This window comes from Cydia strobilella, chromosome 12 (genome assembly GCF_947568885.1).
Source record: "Cydia strobilella chromosome 12, ilCydStro3.1, whole genome shotgun sequence".
Taxonomy (NCBI): domain Eukaryota; kingdom Metazoa; phylum Arthropoda; class Insecta; order Lepidoptera; family Tortricidae; genus Cydia; species Cydia strobilella.
Genome location: NC_086052.1, coordinates 12958658 through 12978767, shown reverse-complemented (window position 1 = coordinate 12978767; position 20110 = coordinate 12958658). Strand labels below are relative to the sequence as shown.

The 20110-nt window shown below is 36.5% G+C and overlaps 2 protein-coding genes across 2 annotated transcripts in view; both read right to left on the bottom strand.

Annotated features, from left to right (window-relative positions):
- Window positions 1–19011, bottom strand: part of LOC134746192 (serine/threonine-protein kinase S6KL) — a 75396-nt gene extending 56385 nt beyond the window's left edge. The window contains exons 1-7 of the mRNA XM_063680519.1: window positions 18771–19011; window positions 18453–18565; window positions 17175–17403; window positions 15335–15458; window positions 11981–12088; window positions 11064–11222; window positions 2651–2739 (exon numbers count right to left, since the gene is read on the bottom strand). Of these exons, the coding sequence (XP_063536589.1) occupies window positions 2651–2739; window positions 11064–11222; window positions 11981–12088; window positions 15335–15458; window positions 17175–17403; window positions 18453–18565; window positions 18771–18857 (909 nt within the window). The 5' untranslated portion in view covers window positions 18858–19011. The remainder of the gene's footprint in view (window positions 1–2650; window positions 2740–11063; window positions 11223–11980; window positions 12089–15334; window positions 15459–17174; window positions 17404–18452; window positions 18566–18770) is intronic.
- On the bottom strand, window positions 5547–10827 carry LOC134746196 (autophagy-related protein 101). The gene is made up of 3 exons (XM_063680523.1): window positions 10809–10827; window positions 7211–10289; window positions 5547–7028 (listed from the first exon to the last, which is right to left on the bottom strand). Exon 2 carries the CDS (start codon window positions 10144–10146, stop codon window positions 9484–9486), a length of 663 nt encoding a protein of 220 aa, XP_063536593.1. The 5' UTR covers window positions 10147–10289; window positions 10809–10827; the 3' UTR covers window positions 5547–7028; window positions 7211–9483.
- Window positions 19012–20110: the final 1099 nt, after the last annotated feature.

Sequence of the window (20110 nt, the reverse complement as noted above, 5' to 3'; positions counted from 1 at the left end):
ATGAGGGACAGGATCCGTGAGGGACAGATCACACGCAATGCGACAAAATGATTGGTCGAGTTTATTTGTTCCCCCACCATAAACCATACTAACTTTAAGGTGGGGAACAAAAAAACTGTAAGACTGTGACTTGGACAAACAATAATAGCACTTTCTCTGCTACTCCTACTGAAAGATACATAAGACTATCCCGTTCGGTCATTTCCCCCCACCCCTCATGCCTGATCCACTTATATACTAGATTCATGGTCGGCGCTGACCGGAATCGTCAAGTGGCCACACACTATCAGTTCGTGTTAGTCGTCAGGCCGAAACCTGAACGAGAACTGAGGGACCCACTGACTATCAGTCCGCCGGACGATATCGGCCTGTCAGTTGTTCGGAACTGTCAAATTTTATCCGATATCGTCCGGCGGACTGATAGTCAGTGGGCCCCTTTGTGTGTGGCCTTTCTGACAGGCTGATATCGTCCGGCGGACAGGTAATCAGTGGGCCCCTTTAACTATTAAAACCTTAGTAAAAAGTCTCCTTAGCTCGTTACTGCCGATTTTCGTAATTTAGTAAACTTAATTCATTTTAGGTAGACGACTTGTTTACCTAAACCATTTTAATAACAATAAAGTATATTTAAAAGGAAAAATACTGCCTTGGGCGTAATAGCGTCGTTCGCAGACGTTTCTGCTTGTTAAAAATTAATTTAAAAAAGTATGTGCCTATAGCTACGCACGAAGTATTGACTAACATATTCTGCAAACAACTCTTTGTAGATAATTTTAAACAAATTATTCCAAGTAACTGTGAGCTGTGGTCACCTATAAGTAGCTAAGCATCTGTAATGTCAAATATCCTTGTTCCTATGTAATTGTGTAGATGTATCATCCGTTGGTGATCCTTAAATAAATAAAATAAAACTAGTATTGCAACTAATTGTAGCGTTTGTAGTACGTCGGAAACAATTGAAGATGATAATAGCAGCGCCTACGGTCGAATCTAAGCGGAAATCTGTGTTTTCAGCTTCGCCTGGCATTATGAACGCGTGTCGTGTTAAGAAATTGTGGGAGAAATCTTTAAATAGGTATTGTAAGGTCAATTTAAAATAAGAACTACCAAAGAATCCTGCAGAAATATTTTAACGGTAAGATTGCCAGGGACTACTCTCGCGTTACTACAGAATAAATAATAGTACTAGATACAGAAGATTCACTCTCTAACAAAACGCGTCTATTACGACAGCGGCACGCCACGACGACGACGCGAGCAGGCGTCCGTTCCGTAGCGGTGCGCGGCAACTGCTATGGCTAGACACCAAAATTGGGGTGGGCCGCATGTACTTGTAGCGGCGCGACGAAATCGCGGAGTGAGCCACGCATGGCGTTAAAGATTAAAATGATGTTAATATAATAGCAATGGTCTATCAAAGATTTGAAAAATAAAGTATGGGCCCGTTAATATAATTCCGAGCGAACATGTGTGCACCAACGAACATTAAACGAACGAACGCGAAGTCTTTACGTAGTAAGTAATATACAGTGTGTAAATCCAATACGGGCGAAAATTTAAACAGTGGCACAAAATAATTAATAGTATGACAGTGGTTAGCATAGGACCTAAGAAATACATTGAGATAAATTTTGCTTAGAAATACAATTTAAATATTAACCGTACAAAATAATTCTGCCCGCAATGTAAAGCAACACACAAGTTACGAGATACGAGCATTTTAACCTAACTGTCAACGTTTGTTGACAGTTACTATAAAAAGCTCGTATCTCGTAATTTCATGGCATTTTAGGTCTCGTAAAATGTTTGCAGTACATTGCTGCTCGGTAAATTTTAAAAAAATAATTACGGGGTCAGTGTAACTTAAAAAAATACCTTAATTAATTATTACACGGATAAACTCTTTAAGTATCTGGTTTAATTTATTGCCCGTATTGGATTTACACACTGCATAAGTAAATGTGTAATTAACATGTATATACATGTATTTAAATAGATTGAATCCCACCGAAACATTTTATGTAAAGGTTTTATAAAAGTCAGAAGTTCATAACACTATCAGTCTGGTTAAATTTGAAAGCTCGTATCTCACTTAAGCGTGACAGTTTATTTGCTTCATAATCAAAATGCTGTCATTACGGGTAGAGGTTATGTTTATTAATTAGGTATTTTAGGGTGACCATGATTGTAGAGAATTAAATTTGTCCGCACCAAAAAGTTTAAAAATAGGAAAAAGTTCGGTTGTTTCCGCTAAACACGACGGTGATCGATCTATTAACAATTCCTGAGTGTGCAGGATTAGTCCTACTCACGTCTCATGAATCACCTTGTATAAACAGTGGGATGGTGTCATAACCTGAAAACCAGATAACTAAGAGGATATAACCAAACGGAGTAGCCATTAACAGGCGATAAAATATTGAGTATTGAGTATTGACGTTCCCTTCTGTCGAAAATTGTCGGCCAATGGTCATACACAATGTACGGACTGACGTTTATCTGACATGGCTATTTTTACGTTATGTATACATTTGACGTTCCCCTCCCCCGCAAAAAACGGCAGACTTTTTTGTACAGAAAATTACAGACAAGGCGTCTCCGTTTGGTCATATCCTCTAAGCCTGATAACGACACTAAAAAATCCACTTACTTGACCAGTCAGCATTCGACAAGCGACGACACCCAAAGACCACCAGTCCACTGCATGGCCGTAAGGCTCTCGACTCAGTATTTCAGGGGCTGCGAACAAATATAAGGTAGCGTAAACAACCCAATAATCGACATGTTAAGACCCAATATTCGACACCTTGCTGTCAACTTTTTTGCTATGGCATTATGATTGAAAATGTCGATTATTGGAACTGTGTCGGGCACTGGAGCCTCTACATTAAATAAATATATATTAGGTACCTAAATAGATAGGTATCTGAATAGAAGAGATTTCGTTTGTGATCGTGGCACAATTTTATTTCAGTAATACTTTTGTAGGTATAGAAAAACAATAGCGACACAAAACCATATTTCCGCATATAGCAAGTCAGCTGCAGCATTACCTACAAATGGCGCCCAGTGTTTTTTTTTTATAAGTCTTTAATAGATGGACAAAAATAAATAAATATAAATAGATGGGCAATAAATGTGGACAATATAGCAGTTCGTTTTTTAGGGTTCCGTGCCCAAAGGGTAAAAACCTATTACTAAGACTCCGCTCCGTCCGTCTGTCACCAGGCCACCAGGCTGTATCTCATGAACCGTGATAGCTAGACAGTTGAAATTTTCACAGATGCCGCTATAACAACAAATACTAAAAACAGAATAAAATGAATATTTGGTGACCAGAACGTGATTTTTTTACCGTTTTTTGCGTAATGGTGCGGAGTCCGATTCGCACTTGGCCGTTTTTTTACAACACAAATATGGTTCATGCTAATATTATGGTGTCCATTAATTACGCGAAGCGTTTTTGAGGATTTCTTTAACTTGGTCAGATGTCGTAACATTTGTATTGGCCCTCTCCCCCTGCCCTGTTCTCACGTGTGATCTTTCAAACTTTGTATTTTTACCCCTTATTCAATTCGACTTGTGTGCATGCCTAGCTCACGTAATTAATGAACGTCCCCTTATAATTATGTATATGTTTAATGCTCTCTTCTATTCAGATTATCTATGTTAGGGCAGCAAACATTCAAACTTCTTGTGCTCCATGCAACTAACATTCCTCCATTCACACTTATAAAATAAATTAAAATATAAAATTACTTATCGATGGTAGGAACTTCTCGATGTGGAGCACACGAAGTCTTCCTGTTTGAGCTCCTTTTGCACAACATACAACATACACATATCACATTAGTCGTACAGATTGTAACATTTGTAACGTTCCTACTTATTACAGTATATTTTTTTTTCGAATATGATTGTCCCAAGTTGGCCGTCGGCTACCGTTAAGGCGGGATTCCACCAGTGTGCGGCACTGTGTGGCACAAGCATTTTTGTACTGAATTATGCTTGTGCCGCACTGATGGAACCCCGCCTTTACATGATAACGTCACAGGTACAAATACTAGTACTGTCGAGAAAATAATAATTTCGTACTTTATTTTTGAATGCTCACATTCAATAATTTTTGTGATTTTATTAAATGTAAGTTAATAAAAGTAGTTATAAAGCTGTGGTAGCCGAGTGGATAAGGCGTCAGATGGGGTGATGCGGGGAAACGGGTCGGGAGGTAACGGCCACCTTGAAGCGAACAAATCATCTTTTGAGGGTGTGAAGTAGGTAGTAGAATGTACAAACGACAACGGATATGTACGAGTAATAACACAATTAGGCCAGTAAAATGAATTCTCGAAAAAAGTTAGAGGGAAATGCTTGGGACACAATTTTTGTCTTCGTAACTTTGTTTGGATTAGTTAGGTGAACATATCAAAAGTCCCCGGCCGTAGTCCTTGAGACAGGGGAGAGGGGGGTTTGAAGGTCCCATTTTTCGGTTTTTCGATTATATCTCGGAAACTATGCATCTTAGCGACATGGCCATGCACTTATACAAAATGAAAGTAGTTTAATTTGTTACAAGTTTTATTCAGTCAAGTTTTTCGATACCTTCTTATTGCTTGGCCTAAATAGCTTCCCGTTAATTCTATGAAACTATGATTTTATTAACCTCTTGTATGTGTATGAAAAGGAACCAGGCCGAATTTTTAGTCATCTTTTTGCATTTTTTTTAGAACGATTTTTTCTGCTCTACACAGCACTATCGTGGTTTGAACTTGAACCCACGATTTTTGACCACCACACACATGAAAGGTTAAATGATTATTTTTCAAAATAATTAACCCACAAAACGGTGTATGATATTCATTAATAACAAGATTTTTTCGATTTTATCGAGCAATTTTTTATTATTTCACTGGGTACATCAATCAGAAGCGTTGACTTTATTCAGGTTCACAAAAGCGTTTATAACCTGAACTTACTATTAATTTGCTATTAATGAACCCCATTATCATCTTATTTCCATTGCTATTGCATTTTGAGTCAAATTAAATGTGAAAATGTTGGTATACTATGCTTAGCAACTAGCAATAGAGATATTAATGTTGGTTCTACTTCGAAACTTTTACGAAAATTAGCGTAATTTTTCAAACGAGTTTGTAACCTGCCACCCCATTTTATTAAGCTACAAGTTACAGTTATAATACGGCGTTGGTATGGTATGACACGCGCTTGGCCAATAGCTAGCGGCGTTTTGGCCAGTGTTGCCGCTTTACATTTATAAAACTATAGCTTTATCCGTTGTTACCATGATTATTCTTTAAAAAAATACTTTAAACCGGGAGTAGGCAAAACTTTTTCAGTGTGCTACAAAAGTTGAACAATATTTGGGAAGCCCACATTTACAAAAAATATAGAATAATGTTTTTATAAAAAAAACATATAATGATGTAAATTATGTTCATATAAAATAATTATAGCCACTCCTGCTTTACCGTATTGGGAAATAATTAACATTAAAAAATAATACAAAAACATAATACTTCATTATTTTTATTCATATATTTATATATAAATTATCACAAGACTAAGATTTCAGCTTATTTTGAACTTACACATCACAACATATACTTCCCGTGTCGCCATCTCATATAATCTAATATGTAACAGCAGTCATGTATTCAGCTTCTCTTCATACATATATATTCTTTCAAATAAGGCCATAGCAAGTTACAATGTGCAGAAAACTGACGTTCTTAAGGAAAAGGTACCGCATAGTCTAGACAACAGAACGAAAATGTGGTACATTGACCTTGGATATCTCTATTGCTCACTACAAATTATAGTTGCTTAAGCAAAACTTTGTCAGTAGAAAAAGGCGGGAAATTTAAAAAATGTAGACACGAAGGGTTATCGTCCCATAGAAAATTTGACTGTCGCGCCCATTTCTAAATAAATAAATAAAATCAAAATACGTTTACAGCGATGGGAAAAAAACACAGAAACAGAAACATTATGGTGTAGGTAACTTAAACTATTGATTTTTTTCTACTACCTTCGTAGTTTTTTTCTACGACTATTGATTTCTACTGACAAGACTTGCTTGACCAACTATATATTGCCGTCATACATGCGCAGCTTTCCGCGCGAGTAACAGAGACAAAAGTGATAAGAGGTGAATGTACGAAATTATTCATGTTTTCTTAATTAAGTTTTAAAGAATATAAACAAACAAAACAATCTACACTTGGAGTTTTGAATGATTCACGGTTAGTTTCACTAGACTTATATATAAATCGAAATATCAGGAGCCCATAAATAATACAAAAGGTAATCATGGTCTATATCCCGGTCAATATAAGTCTAGTGAATCTACACTTGGCCAATGATGTAATAAATACAAATGGGTTTTTCCTCAATTTTGTTTTGTTTACGTTCTCTAAAACTCCCTAACTCAGACTATAGTGCTGTAGGCGCTTACTTTAAAGTATTGGAGCATGGTTTATAATGTCGCAAGTGCCTCCACTTAGGCGCCTTTTCGTTAAGAACGACACAAATGACTATTTACAATGTGCTCCACACTTCCAGCTTTTGAATGAGGCACGAACTCGAATAAAATATATTGTCTTATCACCAATATTGTAAATAATATGTTACAAGGTACTCCCTGATATGAAACATGATGAGATGCCACAAGTGGGATGACATACGCTACATCGTGACTGACCCGAGCTGATTCCTTTAAATCTCGCAACTTAATTTTTAACATTATCATAGCGACTTTGATGTCGCGGATTCTCGCCAGCGAGACTCCACGGGCAATTGTATAAACAGTACTTAAACGAGTACCATGTGACGTATGTCACCCTCAAATCGGTACACCAGTTCAGTAAAAAAAGCGTCCAACGACCGTCAGAAGTTTAAAAAAGATTCAAAGGTACGTACAGCCTCATCTTTGGTGACAAATTTATATAGTGATAAATATAGATAAATAGATAGGTATGTACTATAATCCAATCGAGATGCAAACACACCTAAGCTAAAAATATTTAGATCAGTACGGTTTCACTCACTATTATTTTTAGTCGCTTTTGGCGACATGTTTCGGATTCTTGTGTTGGATGTTTCGCCAAAAGCGACTAAAAATAATAAGTGAGTGAAACCGTACTGATCTAAATATTTTGAAATATGTCTCACGATAGTTTAAGTTCGACACCTAAGCTAGTCACAAAATGAGGTAGGAGAGTAAACAATCAGAAGTTCGTGGATGGAGTCGTGACAACGCCCGTCGAATGACCTCAGAATAATAGAAACAAAAACCATTGTTTGACAAAATCAAGGTTTAGGTTACGTACGTTATGAACGTTTTATGCCGTGTAAAGTAAGCCACAGAGATAACTGACCCCCCTGCATAGAAACTTGTTAGCAGGGGGTCAGTTATCTCTGGAACTTACTGTACGTTATTCTGCGGGCCTATTTGTACGTGAAACAACCCTCATACATACGATTCAAATCTGAAAATGTATGCGACGTTGAGTTGCGGGGGAGTGTTCCACGGAAAAAAAAGCGTTTACTGCTGTATTTAAAGTGTGTTCCATTACATACTTTTGCCGACGCCGTGCCATCAAAGCCGTTCGAATGACGTGTTATATGAGCCTTTATCGAGTAATTAATAAGAGAGAAAAACAATGGGAGTCAAATTTATAACTACCTACTACTACCTCTGGATTTAAATATAAAATAGTTGTATATTGTAGTTATCACGCGATAAAGGCGACTATAATAGGCCCGCTGATTTAAATTTAGAATTTGATCCACATTACACGTGGAGCCTAAAAGACATTCAATTCAAAAATTATAGATTAAATTCAAGAGAACAATAACGACGAAAAACTAAAAGGGAAAAGTTTTTTAACTTAAGACAACAACACAAAATTGCAAACTAATACATCTACTATTCTTACCACTATGAGATGATTCATGCACCTTCATCTAAACTATCGTTAAAACTACACACACCCAAATAGACGATCACTGTGAGACGATTACGTCTAGATCTATAACATACCTTAATATAAATCGGTTTTATAATATAATTCAATGAGAAAATCTACAATAAGTTGATCTGTACATTGTCTTACAACTGTAGTTATACTATACACAGTATGCACTGACAGTTCTAAGAATACATATACTTAAAATACACACATATACATATACACATATTTAAAGTTCTCGACAATGGCTCAAGTATAAATCTAAATTACTTTTCACAAACAAAATAATTCCGAAATATGTTTTTTTATTCATAAATTTTACCTTTCGTTAGCTATATCACAAAAGCTTCTATTTTAATATAAAAATACACACGAAATAGTCAAATGACTTTACTAAATTAGACTGAGCGAGTCACTCAGCGATATCTCTAAGCGTCCTACAATAGGAAACTCTATACACAGACTGCCACCAAATAGATATACATACTCACTTAAATATTTTATCGTGCACTTACACTGGTGTCGCGGGTTAATAAATATACCTACCCCATAAAACTATATTAATTGCAACAATAAATTGTTTTTCTTGTCATTAATAACTAGAGAACTAACTAGTGGAACTTCTACAGTGCACAATGAACGTGAATTCTCCGAAGCGAGCTCATAAGTAAACGATAGGCGAAGAACCTTAAATAAATCATATAAATGAGTGGACACATCAACCAGCCTTCTGAGTCATAGCTCTGAAAAAATTACAACTAAATTTATTTACTAAGATTTAAAGACATAGCTTTTATATAAGCGTAAGAACGAATACTTTTGCTTCATTCCACCATTTCTGTATTAAATTTATTTCTGCATTAAAAAGCGCTTAAAGAAAATAGCAAAAGTATTGTTATTATCAATTACAAACAAACAAATCTATTTACATGCGTAGAGCCGTGTTGGTAATAAATAAAACAAGTACGACACGGCGCTACGCTTCAAACTAACTCTACTTACGACAAATAATAACTGTGCGACCAAAAAACATTTACATAAGTACACTCTATAATTTGTTAATATTGCTGCGTATATCAAGGATTATTATGTATGTCAAGATTTAAAAAAAAAAACATTACACTTGCCTTATTGCATAGAATAAAACATTAATTGCTTAATTACATTTATAATTGTCCATCATTATTTACAATTTACAATGTCCGATTAAAATTTTGATGTACAATTGAATATTTATATAAAGCGGAATAGCGAATATTTATATCACACGTCGATTTAGACATAGCCGAAAAATAGGGAGTTTGGGTATCGCTGGTGTTCTAGTTTAGGGGCCCCTTTTGATACACTTTGACCCAGAGTTTATTGCGTGTCAAGGCCGTATAAAATCCGCCTTTGTAGTACCCGGGCCTTTAAATTGGGGATCATTTTGGATGCACTTTGACCCAAGGGGATTTATTGTGCAAACATGTTATAGATAGTATAGAGACAGACATCACAACGAAAGCGTATCTCGTATCAGCTTGCGGACAGTGTTGCCGACGGTGAGCGGCGGCGCGCCAGACAAATTATAATGGATCTTGAATAGGTAAGGTTGGATGTCAGGGTACGAGGTATCGAAGATTAAATCCGCGTCGGAGCGACTCGGCATCTTGGGCACGTATTCGTGTCGATTGATGATCTCCGTGATGAAGACTATTTTGTCTTGGAGCATTTCGACGACGCCCTCGTGCTGCGCGCGCATGTGGTGCTCGGAGCGGGCCTCAGCCAGCTCGCAGTAGACCGTCCACACTTCCCAGGGGACGCATTCGGGCTGGAACGGCCAGCGGGCGCGTCGCTTTTGGAAGAACTCTAAGCTTATAGAACCGCGAGGGGTAGCCGTGTTCTCAGCGCCGCGAAGCAAGTCGGAAAAATCGGATATTTCCCGTTTGACGTTCCTCCCGAGCGCTTCGGACTCGCAGCACACGTACGTGAAGTCTATAAAGTCGCAGTCGACGTCCACGTAGCTGACGGTGCGTATGGAGTAGCTCTCCTCGTTGTTGTAGGTGAACTTGCCGCTCGAGCGATGGAACAGAACGGTATGGAAGATACTGGCGACCACCTCGTCCACCTGCCGACCCTCCATGGACAGCTCGAACGCGATGCTCCGAGCGTTCATCTCGGGGTCACTGACCTCCGACTGACATAATCACTCGGACGGTGTGGCTACTGGCGACTGAAGGAGATTGTTGACAAATAATTGACAAGAGCCGAGCACTGATCCATTTCACTTTTAAATTAGGTAATGTGTCAAGTCCCACGCTGAAATGGAAAATGACCGCTTTAGTCGGTTCCCTTTAGCCCTTATAGTAAAAATTGCTCGCTTGTTTGCCAAAATGTTATCAAGGAAAGAGAAATAGGGATCATGCTAGAAAAATATTAATTGAACTAGAATTATACCTATGTAACTTTACATGAAATACGAAACGTTTATTTTCTGTCTCTTATATAAAACGAATATCAGTATCAACATAACTATCAATCAATATTGATAAACGTGGCTTTACAAAGTTCACGAGTTCATAACGCAAAATGAAATTACGTCTAAAATGGTTAATTTTCCGGATAATTGTTGTTCCATAAGTTTATGACATACCTATGCCGCCCTCAATTGTTTACAAGTTATTGAATTACGTTTCCCAAAAAAAATATTGAATTAATATTACAAGATCGGCCCTGTGGTCATAATTTTTTAACTCGTAATAATTCCATATAATACAATGAAATTCAATAAATACCTTAGCAATAAAGCATGCTTAAATATCATATGAAGTAACTTACCCATATACTGCAGGGTGCCTCCAGGCTGCAGGGTGGTCCGCGACCCTATATATAGCCACTTGGAGAGCATGAAGTTGATGAGCTTGATGTAGTAAGTGTTGTAATGCTCTCTGTTTTATAGAGGAAGCATACAAAGTAACTTACCCATATACTGCAGGGTGCCTCAGAGGGTGGTGGTCCGCGACCCTATGTACAGCCACTTGGAGTTGTTGTAATGTTCTCTGTTTTATACAGGGAGTATACAAAGTAACATACCCATATACTGCAGGGTGCCACAGAGGGTGGTGGTCCGCGAGCCTATGGAGAGCCACTTGGAGAGCCCGAAGTCTATGAGCTTGATGTGGTAGTTGTTATCAAGTAGGATGTTTTCTGGTTTAAGGTCGCGGTAAATCACGCCGGCGTTGTGGAGGAAATCTGAAATGAGATATTTATTTTATTAGACACCTGTTCAACGTACAAACGGCTTCGTAGGTATACATCATTCATCACATAGTATCGGAAGTATAAAATACTAGCGACCCGCCCCGGATTCGCACGGGTGCAATGCTAAAGTATTATACATATAAACCTTCCTCTTGAATCACTCTATCTATTTAAAAAAAACCGCATCAAAATCCGTTGCGTAGTTTTAAAGATCTAAGCATACATAGGGAGAGACAGACAGCTGGAAGCGACTTTGTTTTATACTATGTAGTCTTCTTCTTCTTGTTCGTGTGAAGGGATCAAACTTAAGAAGTTTAGGTTTAGTTAAGTTTAGTTTAGTTTTGTAAAAAACTAAATTTTTGTCTGCCAATGTTTTGCCACTTCTAGCCCTCGGGGCGTGGCCCTCAGGAGATCTTCCTCAGTGCACATCGTTGAGCACAGAGAATACTATGTAGTGATGACGCTATATGTAACGTACGGTAACTACGAGAAACACAGACCTTAACTTACTTAGCTAAAAGACCTAAACCTAACCTAACTTTCTCCAAATGTGCCATGAATATTTTCTGTAACAACTCACGAAACCTTTAAAAAGTTCTAGGCGTTAAACTCGGTGATTCCCACGGAACATCACGTCCGCAATAACAATCAAAATTAAATCCTAGATTTAAAACTTCGAGGTCGCTTTATGGCTGGCAATTTAGATCCCTGGGACTCAAAGGATTATGGCCAATGGTTAAAAGACTTACCTATAACTACAGCAATCTCGGCAACGAAGATCTTGACGAGCTCCTCAGGGATAACCTTGTATCGATCCAGCAAAGCTAGCAGCTCCCCGCACGGAATTAATTCTGAAACTGAAAATAATTGATTTAACACTTGATCAAGTCACTTTTCAAGTAGAAAACATAATCGTTTTTTTCGTCACTGACCGTCGGCAATGGGATAGCTACATTAAAGTTTGACATTTTTATCAAATCATTCGATTATGAAACATTTTTAAGCATTGCCATCAGTTGGATTTTACGCACGTCGGCAACCTTTATACTCGCTCTCCACTTAAGAGTTTAAACAGTTATATTTACTTGCAAACTTTCCATAACTTAAGATATATTAATTAAAATGGTTACATTGTACGCATCCGGCAACGAAGTATTAACCTGTTGTGACCTAATTATTTGAGCAAATAAACAGTAACGTCTAGCCGCGACTCGAACGATAAGACGTGGCCGATAACGCACATTAGAATTATCAAGACCGTCGACCTTCTAAACACTTATCACAAGCAAAATTAGTTAAACAGGGCAAATCATTCACAAGTACAGGTTCAGATGCATTTCCTTCTTCACAGGGGCTTTTTGGCTCAGAATTATTTGATTCGGTGTTTTCTTACCCTTAAATTGGCAAAGGAACACAGGAGGCACATTACCTTATACCGTCTTTTTGCATTTTTTTAAACAATCATCAATAGCTCTATTGAACTTCGCTTGGAGGAGGCTTGAACTCACGACCTACCACGTTTTTTGCCAATTTAGGGGATAATTATAACCGTGAAATCTATCAATTGAGAAAACGATGAAAAAGTAGAGCCATTTTTGGATGAAAATAATGAGTTTCCGATGCTTCAAGAATAATACATGATATTTAAAAAGTTCATACCAAAATGGAACGATTCGGAGATATGGGACATTTTTATTGTAAAAAGGAAAACCCACAAAAGTAAGATCTGAAAAGAAAAGTGGATTGTACAAAAACATGGATATTGTTCCCGCTATCCGAGCCCCCAGAAGCCATAGAACATACACACACGCCACCATAAAAGCACACCCAGATACACAGACACCACACACAGGCCCTCTAAAAAGAAACAAACAAGTTTTGACCAGCAGTGTTGACGTATGTAAGTAATCCATTGCCGCCGTCTCAATTCACGACATCTAAATGTTTTGAAGTCTTACGAGTATTTACCTATTATCACGAAACTGCTACGCGTGTTGACAGAATTGTATTTAGGTAAATAGTGAATTATATCTTGCAAGTAAATACTGTCCTCATAATAAACAAAATGTTATCAATCGAAGTGCATGTCAACAGCATCAATTGACGCAAACAAAGTCTCCCTTGGCCTGGACTGCTACTAGTGTTGGTAAAGAATCGAGTCTTTAGAGTCGAGCCTTTACGAATCGACTCATAGTACTGGGCACTAGTAGTTGAGTTAAGTTTCAGTTATTAAAAGGTTGTTTGAGACTTAAGTCTTCTGTAGAGACTCGAGTACTTATTACAGAAATCTTAAATTTTTACAATAATTTTTAGACTACGCATTGTCGTTGAGATCATGTCGCGTAGTGATTCATGGTTTAGAACTTAGCAAAGATTTCCAGTCCTTACGAGTCTTGTTTAAGCACTGAGTTTTAAAAAACTGAGTTGACGTTTTCAAGTCAGACTAAGATTCGAGCCCTTAATCGAAATTAAATATTCGAACCATTACCTAATTTCAACTTACTACGCTTAACAACCGCGGCAAGAACCAGTATTAATCTGACCTATAATTACGCATAATTGTTACGCATCTAGAGATCTTATAATAGCGAGGTCACACTGTTTTATGAATAGGTAGCCCAGCGGGCAGTACCGTTTTAATTATAACAAGATAACCCACCCAATCAGCCACGATGCGAGTGACAATCACTGGAGCCGAATGAGCGCACCACGTGGAGTTTTGCGCGCAATTCTGTGGCCCGTCAGATTTGAAAAATCATTCAATTTGTTACCTTATTCCATTACATTAAGGTGTACAATAAAATTATCAAACGTACAGTCGCCATCAGACATATCAGAGCGGCTAAGATGTTCAAAAATATCTGCATATGCACTTTAACGTCTAGATATTAGAGGCTTTATTCATATATTTGTGAATTTTGTGAACACCTTGGCCGCTCCACCGTTATTAGAGAGTGTAAATAGCAGGTTTGTTTTATGTTTTCATCATCATCGAAAAATAATAGCCACTTTCTCTAACTGTAATACATAGGTATATGTATCAATCCTAATAACAACAAAATTTCCCAAAATAAAGTGGAAAGTAATAAGCAAACACAACTTTATTGTTAAGGGAAAATGTGTAACACGTCGCTTGTTTAGTTTTCTTTTACTGCAAACAATCTTCTTTTTCTTTCGGGGTTCAAAAGTCGAACAGAAACTTTAATATTAAGCCAATAATTGCAGACTTGCATTATCTATTACCTCTGTCCACATAAAGTATTGACCCAAAGAACTGACCTCTGTAATCAGTGAGTAATCCTTCCTTGCGTCTCGGAGTTCCAAATATGGCCGATAACGAATAACGTGTCGGTGTGAAGGAAGTTTAATCACTAGTGTTCGACCGAAGTCTAGGTTTTGGGAGGTTTGGACACAAAAGTTATGATTCGGTTAAAAACAGACGCAACGCCGAAACATGGTTTTTCAGTATAGTTCATTTTTTAGCATTAGAAAAAAGGTAAACAATCTTGACGTGTTTTTATTGAAAAATATTGAAAAACGGTTTTTATAAATTAGTTTATATAATTAATGAAAGCAATAGAATGTAAAGGATCGTATATTATTTATAATTGGAACATATTTGCTGTGACATATTTTTCATACGTGGTTTTTAATAAAAAGACACGTCAAGATCACTTACCTTCTTTCTAATGCTAAAAAAACTAACTATAGTGTCCGACCGAACCTTTGTTTCGGTGTCGGCAAAAAATCCGGTTTTAGTCGGACACTATTAATGAGAATCACATATAATAACAGTCGTAAATAAAATGGCCTAACCTACAATATCGCGCCCAAGTCGTCGCAGATTTTATTTATTTATTTAGCTTCAGAGATTTCTGTCTAAATAGATTATGACACTATTGGAAGTGTAAACGCGCATTTGCTATGGCATACACTTCTTTATCATCAATACACAGAAAAAATGCATAGTAAAAATGGATGAACCCATTGAAGAACCTGATCTACAGATATATAAAGATAAAAGATAAGAGATCACAAATCTCAGTATCTATTGAGGGAATAAATTACTTATCAATTTTAAATTAAATTTATAAAACACTTACCAATATACAGTCTCTTCTTAGTCTGCCAGCGCGACACAGCCCCAGCGATGAAGGAATGGTGTCCACAGGCACTTTGGATACGCGCTTCTTCTTTCACCTGCCTTACTGCATTATCACCGAGGACCTGAAGTAAAAAAAACATGATGATGATAAGTCTACTCACTCCACACTCACTCATATAAATCTTACTAATATAATCCTATAGCTTTCCATCTTCATCATCAAACCCACTTTCATCATCATCATTTATAAGCAGCAAAAATGTATATTACTCTACTACCCTATTCCCCAATCCATTAATTATAGTCCTCCTCATCGATTTCGGATTAGAGATTACGCTGACTCTTTTGCAGGTGTCTAACGCTATAAAAACGCACTAAAGCTGAGGACACAAATCTACATATTATTAACCCCTTTGCCTTAATTAACTTACATTAAAATTAATGAAATCCAATGATAGTATCTAAATAAAAAGCTATTTGAAGTTTAACACTGAGCTAGTATTTTACTCTGCAGACACTTTGGTAATAAAGTAGTAAATCAACAATGGATTGGACTTCAGAATTCTTATCAATACTTACACATAAAACACATTAAGCATTCATAACAAAACAAATATAGGTTATATTGATAATTATTATGATGATGTTCGACTTGAAGAATGCTGTAGATTTAGGTATACTATTTATAGAACAATAATGACTAAAACATCTTTTTTGCATAGATCTTTACCTTTGTAAACAATGGTGTTAGGAAAAACTTTAGCCTATCATAATGAATAATCTAAGAGCAGCAAACTGATCATAAAGGTGCCCATACAAACATAGTCCCCATTTTCCTCTCTGGATATTAACATTATTGAAAATATTTTTACGCAATTTGATATATATCCCTTTAACGGGCAAGACTGAAAATATCCTCAATACAAGCCTCATCGCCAATTATAGTCCTAAGGCACAGATTATATAATAGTTCTTAAGAACAAATACTTATCTCAAAGAAAATGCAAATACCTATTCGTTTTGATACCTACACAAAAATACAATGGAGTGACCTTCAACGTGCCGCTCCCCGCACCGCGCGCACCGGGACAACGCTAGGGTTGCCTACGTTTATTCCAAATACTTAGGAATATGTCGTAAAAAATATTACCTACATCTTTGAAAAAAATAAATAGTATCTACCTACGTAGCTTATAACTATCGTAAAAATAATAACAGCAGGTGTAAGTACCTATATTGGGAATGTCTACTTACTTCTCATCTGTCGGAAGAGCAGAAAACATTTTTTAAGACTCCGCTGTCCGTCTGTCTGTCACCAGTCTGTATCTCATGAACGGTGATAGCTAGACCATTGAAATTTTCAGGTTTTTTTTTCTTATTACAAATACTAAAAAGTACGGAACCCTGCCTCGGTGCGCGAGTTTGACTCGCACTTGGCCGGTTTTTTTCGATTTGTAGTATCAATTAGCCCCTAGTAAAAACCAAAAATTTTTTTAACGGTGTTATAACACCTGGTGGGACTAAATGGGTTAAAACAAACTGATGTCTCTATATAACTCCTTTTGGTAGAGACTTCCACTATTTTAACTTAGTTTTTGTGAAATGGACCTATAATAAAACTTGTATATTTTTATTCTTGGAGGTTTACGTTGATTATCATCAAAACACATTTTTTGTGATTAGATAGAAAAACTGATGTTCAGAGCAATTTATACTAAATTAGGCCTCATTACCCAAACACGGAAGGTATCATTATGCATAACTATGTTACATTAGTTACATTACATTAAACATGTTATATTAATTAGAGACATCATTAAAATTTGCAAACAACTCACCTGGGCTTTGCTGAGAACTTTCAAAGCAAAATCTTTGTCTTCTGTAACTTTGTTTACTTTGTACACGTGACCAAAGGCACCTTTGGCTATTGTCTCCTTTATTTCAAAATCTTTTTGTAGCAAGTCAGATGATATTGGGAATTCTGGTAGGAATATTGATTCTTTATGTGCCACCGGCCAGGCTGTCTTACTGGCTTCAAAGGGATTGGTCAATGTTGAGTCATTCCATCTGAAAGATGTTGCACATTAGTTTTAACTAACAACCAAGTTTAAAAGGCTACTAACACCATGAACCCCTAGGCCTAAAGTCCTCCAATTTCTCGACTATATGCCATCTTAGAAAGACTAGGCATCTTTGAACAACTCTAAGCTGGCCTTCACGTCTATTTCAGTTTATAATTTACGTATAAATAGTAGTGTGACTACATTAAAAACACAAATCAAATTTGATATAAATAATTTGATTTATTCCCAAAGATGGCTACTAACAGCAAAAAATGCTTGTTTGGAAGCTTCAATGCTACAAAAAGATACAGATATACAGATCTTTATTGGTAAAATAAAATACAAATTACAAGTCACTCAATTCTTAAGAATAAAATAAAAATAAAATTATTATTCACAATAATAACTTGATATAAATGTTTAGAGGAAGTTACAATATGAAAATCAATTACCATTTCGCATAGACAGCATGAATTCGTCTGATCGAGTAGTAAGCCTTTTCTACAAGTAACGATTTTAGCTTACACAAATCATACAATATCAATGCAGAAAAACCTGATTTGAAAACATATTATCATCAACATGTGTTTACAGAAAATATGTAAACTGTTGGTTTCTATACATCTAGGTAAAATGTTCTGATGGCATAAAATGCATATTTTCATCTGTCAGTTTTACACTAAGTCTGAAGGTTTAGTGCAGCCATTCTCAAAGTGTGCTCCGCGGATCTCTAGGGCTGCGTGGAGGCTGTGTTGGGGCTCCGAGAGAATACACATAAAAGTAAGAAAAAAATCAGCTCTTATAGGTATGTCTGGTCTACAGTGACAAACGTTTTTTTTTTATTTGGGGCTCCGTCAAATATTTCGCTTTTCAAAAGGGTACAGTCACCAAAAAAGATTGAGACCCGCTGGTTTAGTGCCTACTAGAATACATTGAGAATAATACCACATATCAAATAGAAACGAGTTCTTCAACACTCAAAACAACAGATCGCGATTTGTGTAACATTCGTACATGGTTTGTTTTGATATCTAAATAATGTATGCTACTAACCTTCGTCGTGAAACGCGAGACCAAGGACGCGATGCGCTGTACACGGACTGGTTACTCGTAACGCTGACCAGCGAGCGCCCACTGAGGTTACCAACGAAATGGGACAGGCTAAACTAATCACAAAAATAAATTACGTTAGCTATCAATGGTAACAAAGAATTGTCAACTGACAATCACGGAAATAATTATAATTATACAAGTCATCTATGTTGTAGATACCACAGCACATGGGAGTAAACTAAGGAAGAACAAAAGATAAACACATATTTTTATTGCGTTACGTATATTCAGCTGAGAATGACATTAGCAAGTTTTTACCTGACTTGAGAAGGCTTGTCCGTCACGGTTTGAATGCGTAGATTTGTTGTTCCGCTGCTGTGTGCTCTTTGTTTGCGAATTGCCCATTAAACTAGCTACAATATCTTGTCATATCGGTAGCAAATTTGTTTCACTTGTATTTTTAAATTATTTCGAAATGTTTGTGTGACCTAATTCTAACCATAAACATGGTGTTTTTTTTTATTGCTCAGTTTTAAGATGCATAGACATAGATATATTCAGCCTACTTAAGCCGATTTCACACTCACGGACTCGGTTCTAGAGTCGGACGAGTCGGACTAACTGCATAGTGCATGGCATTTGCAATGACAAAGTGTAACAATGTGCAAAGGCATTGCCTAGTGTGGAGGTCAGCCAAATCTGTATCCAAGTGAATATTTACCGGAAATGAATTTTCTCAAACATGCTATGTAATATTGATATTACGTTCTTTATATTAGGCTGGGAAGTATCACGACTCCGGCGCGGCTAGACGAGGGGCCTGTAATGAAATTTCATACAAAGTTGCAGGCCTAGGCCGGGAAGTGGCTCTTTTTTAATTTCCATTTCACATATATTTGTGACACAGCATCATGGCATTCAGCCAAAAAAAAAAACTATAACCAATATTTGCTTATGGTTCCGAATGACATTCTGCCAATACCCCTTAAAAAAAACAATAAACGATAATTAATATATTTTGCAGTTTTATTTGTATCGAATTTACAAAAAATATATAAATGTTACATTATTAACAAATTCCAATAATATTGAATTGCAAATTTACCTTCAAATACAGATTTAAAATATAGTTAGTCAAACCAGTTTGTCAGTAAATAAGAACAAAAAAACTATACTCATCCTTTTCTTTTGGGTGCTAGTACCAGTGTAAGACAAAGATAGTATGATTATCTCTGTCTATGTTTGAAATGAGACAGTCCTTTGACAAACTATATTTCATTTAAATATTAGCGGTAAAAATGTCTACTCAAACACGCGTTGGTGTTTTTTTTATCGTTATGGAGGAAAAGTTGAACATTTTTCATTGTGTATCTGTAATTCTATTTTATTGGATTTATTGTGCGTTGTTTATTGTGTTATTTAATATGAGTTCCGACGAAAATATTAAATGAATACCTGTTAATTATACTCCATGTTTAAGGCAACGATGTATGTGAAGCATAACATCAACATAAAAAACGATGTAATCTTAGTTATGTGGCTAAAACTACAGTCAGAAGGATGCAAGGCGAAAAATCAAAGATACATAGATATACCTTTGAACATTTGTGTAATAAATTGATTAACTACATGTTTAAAATATACGACACGTGTGATAA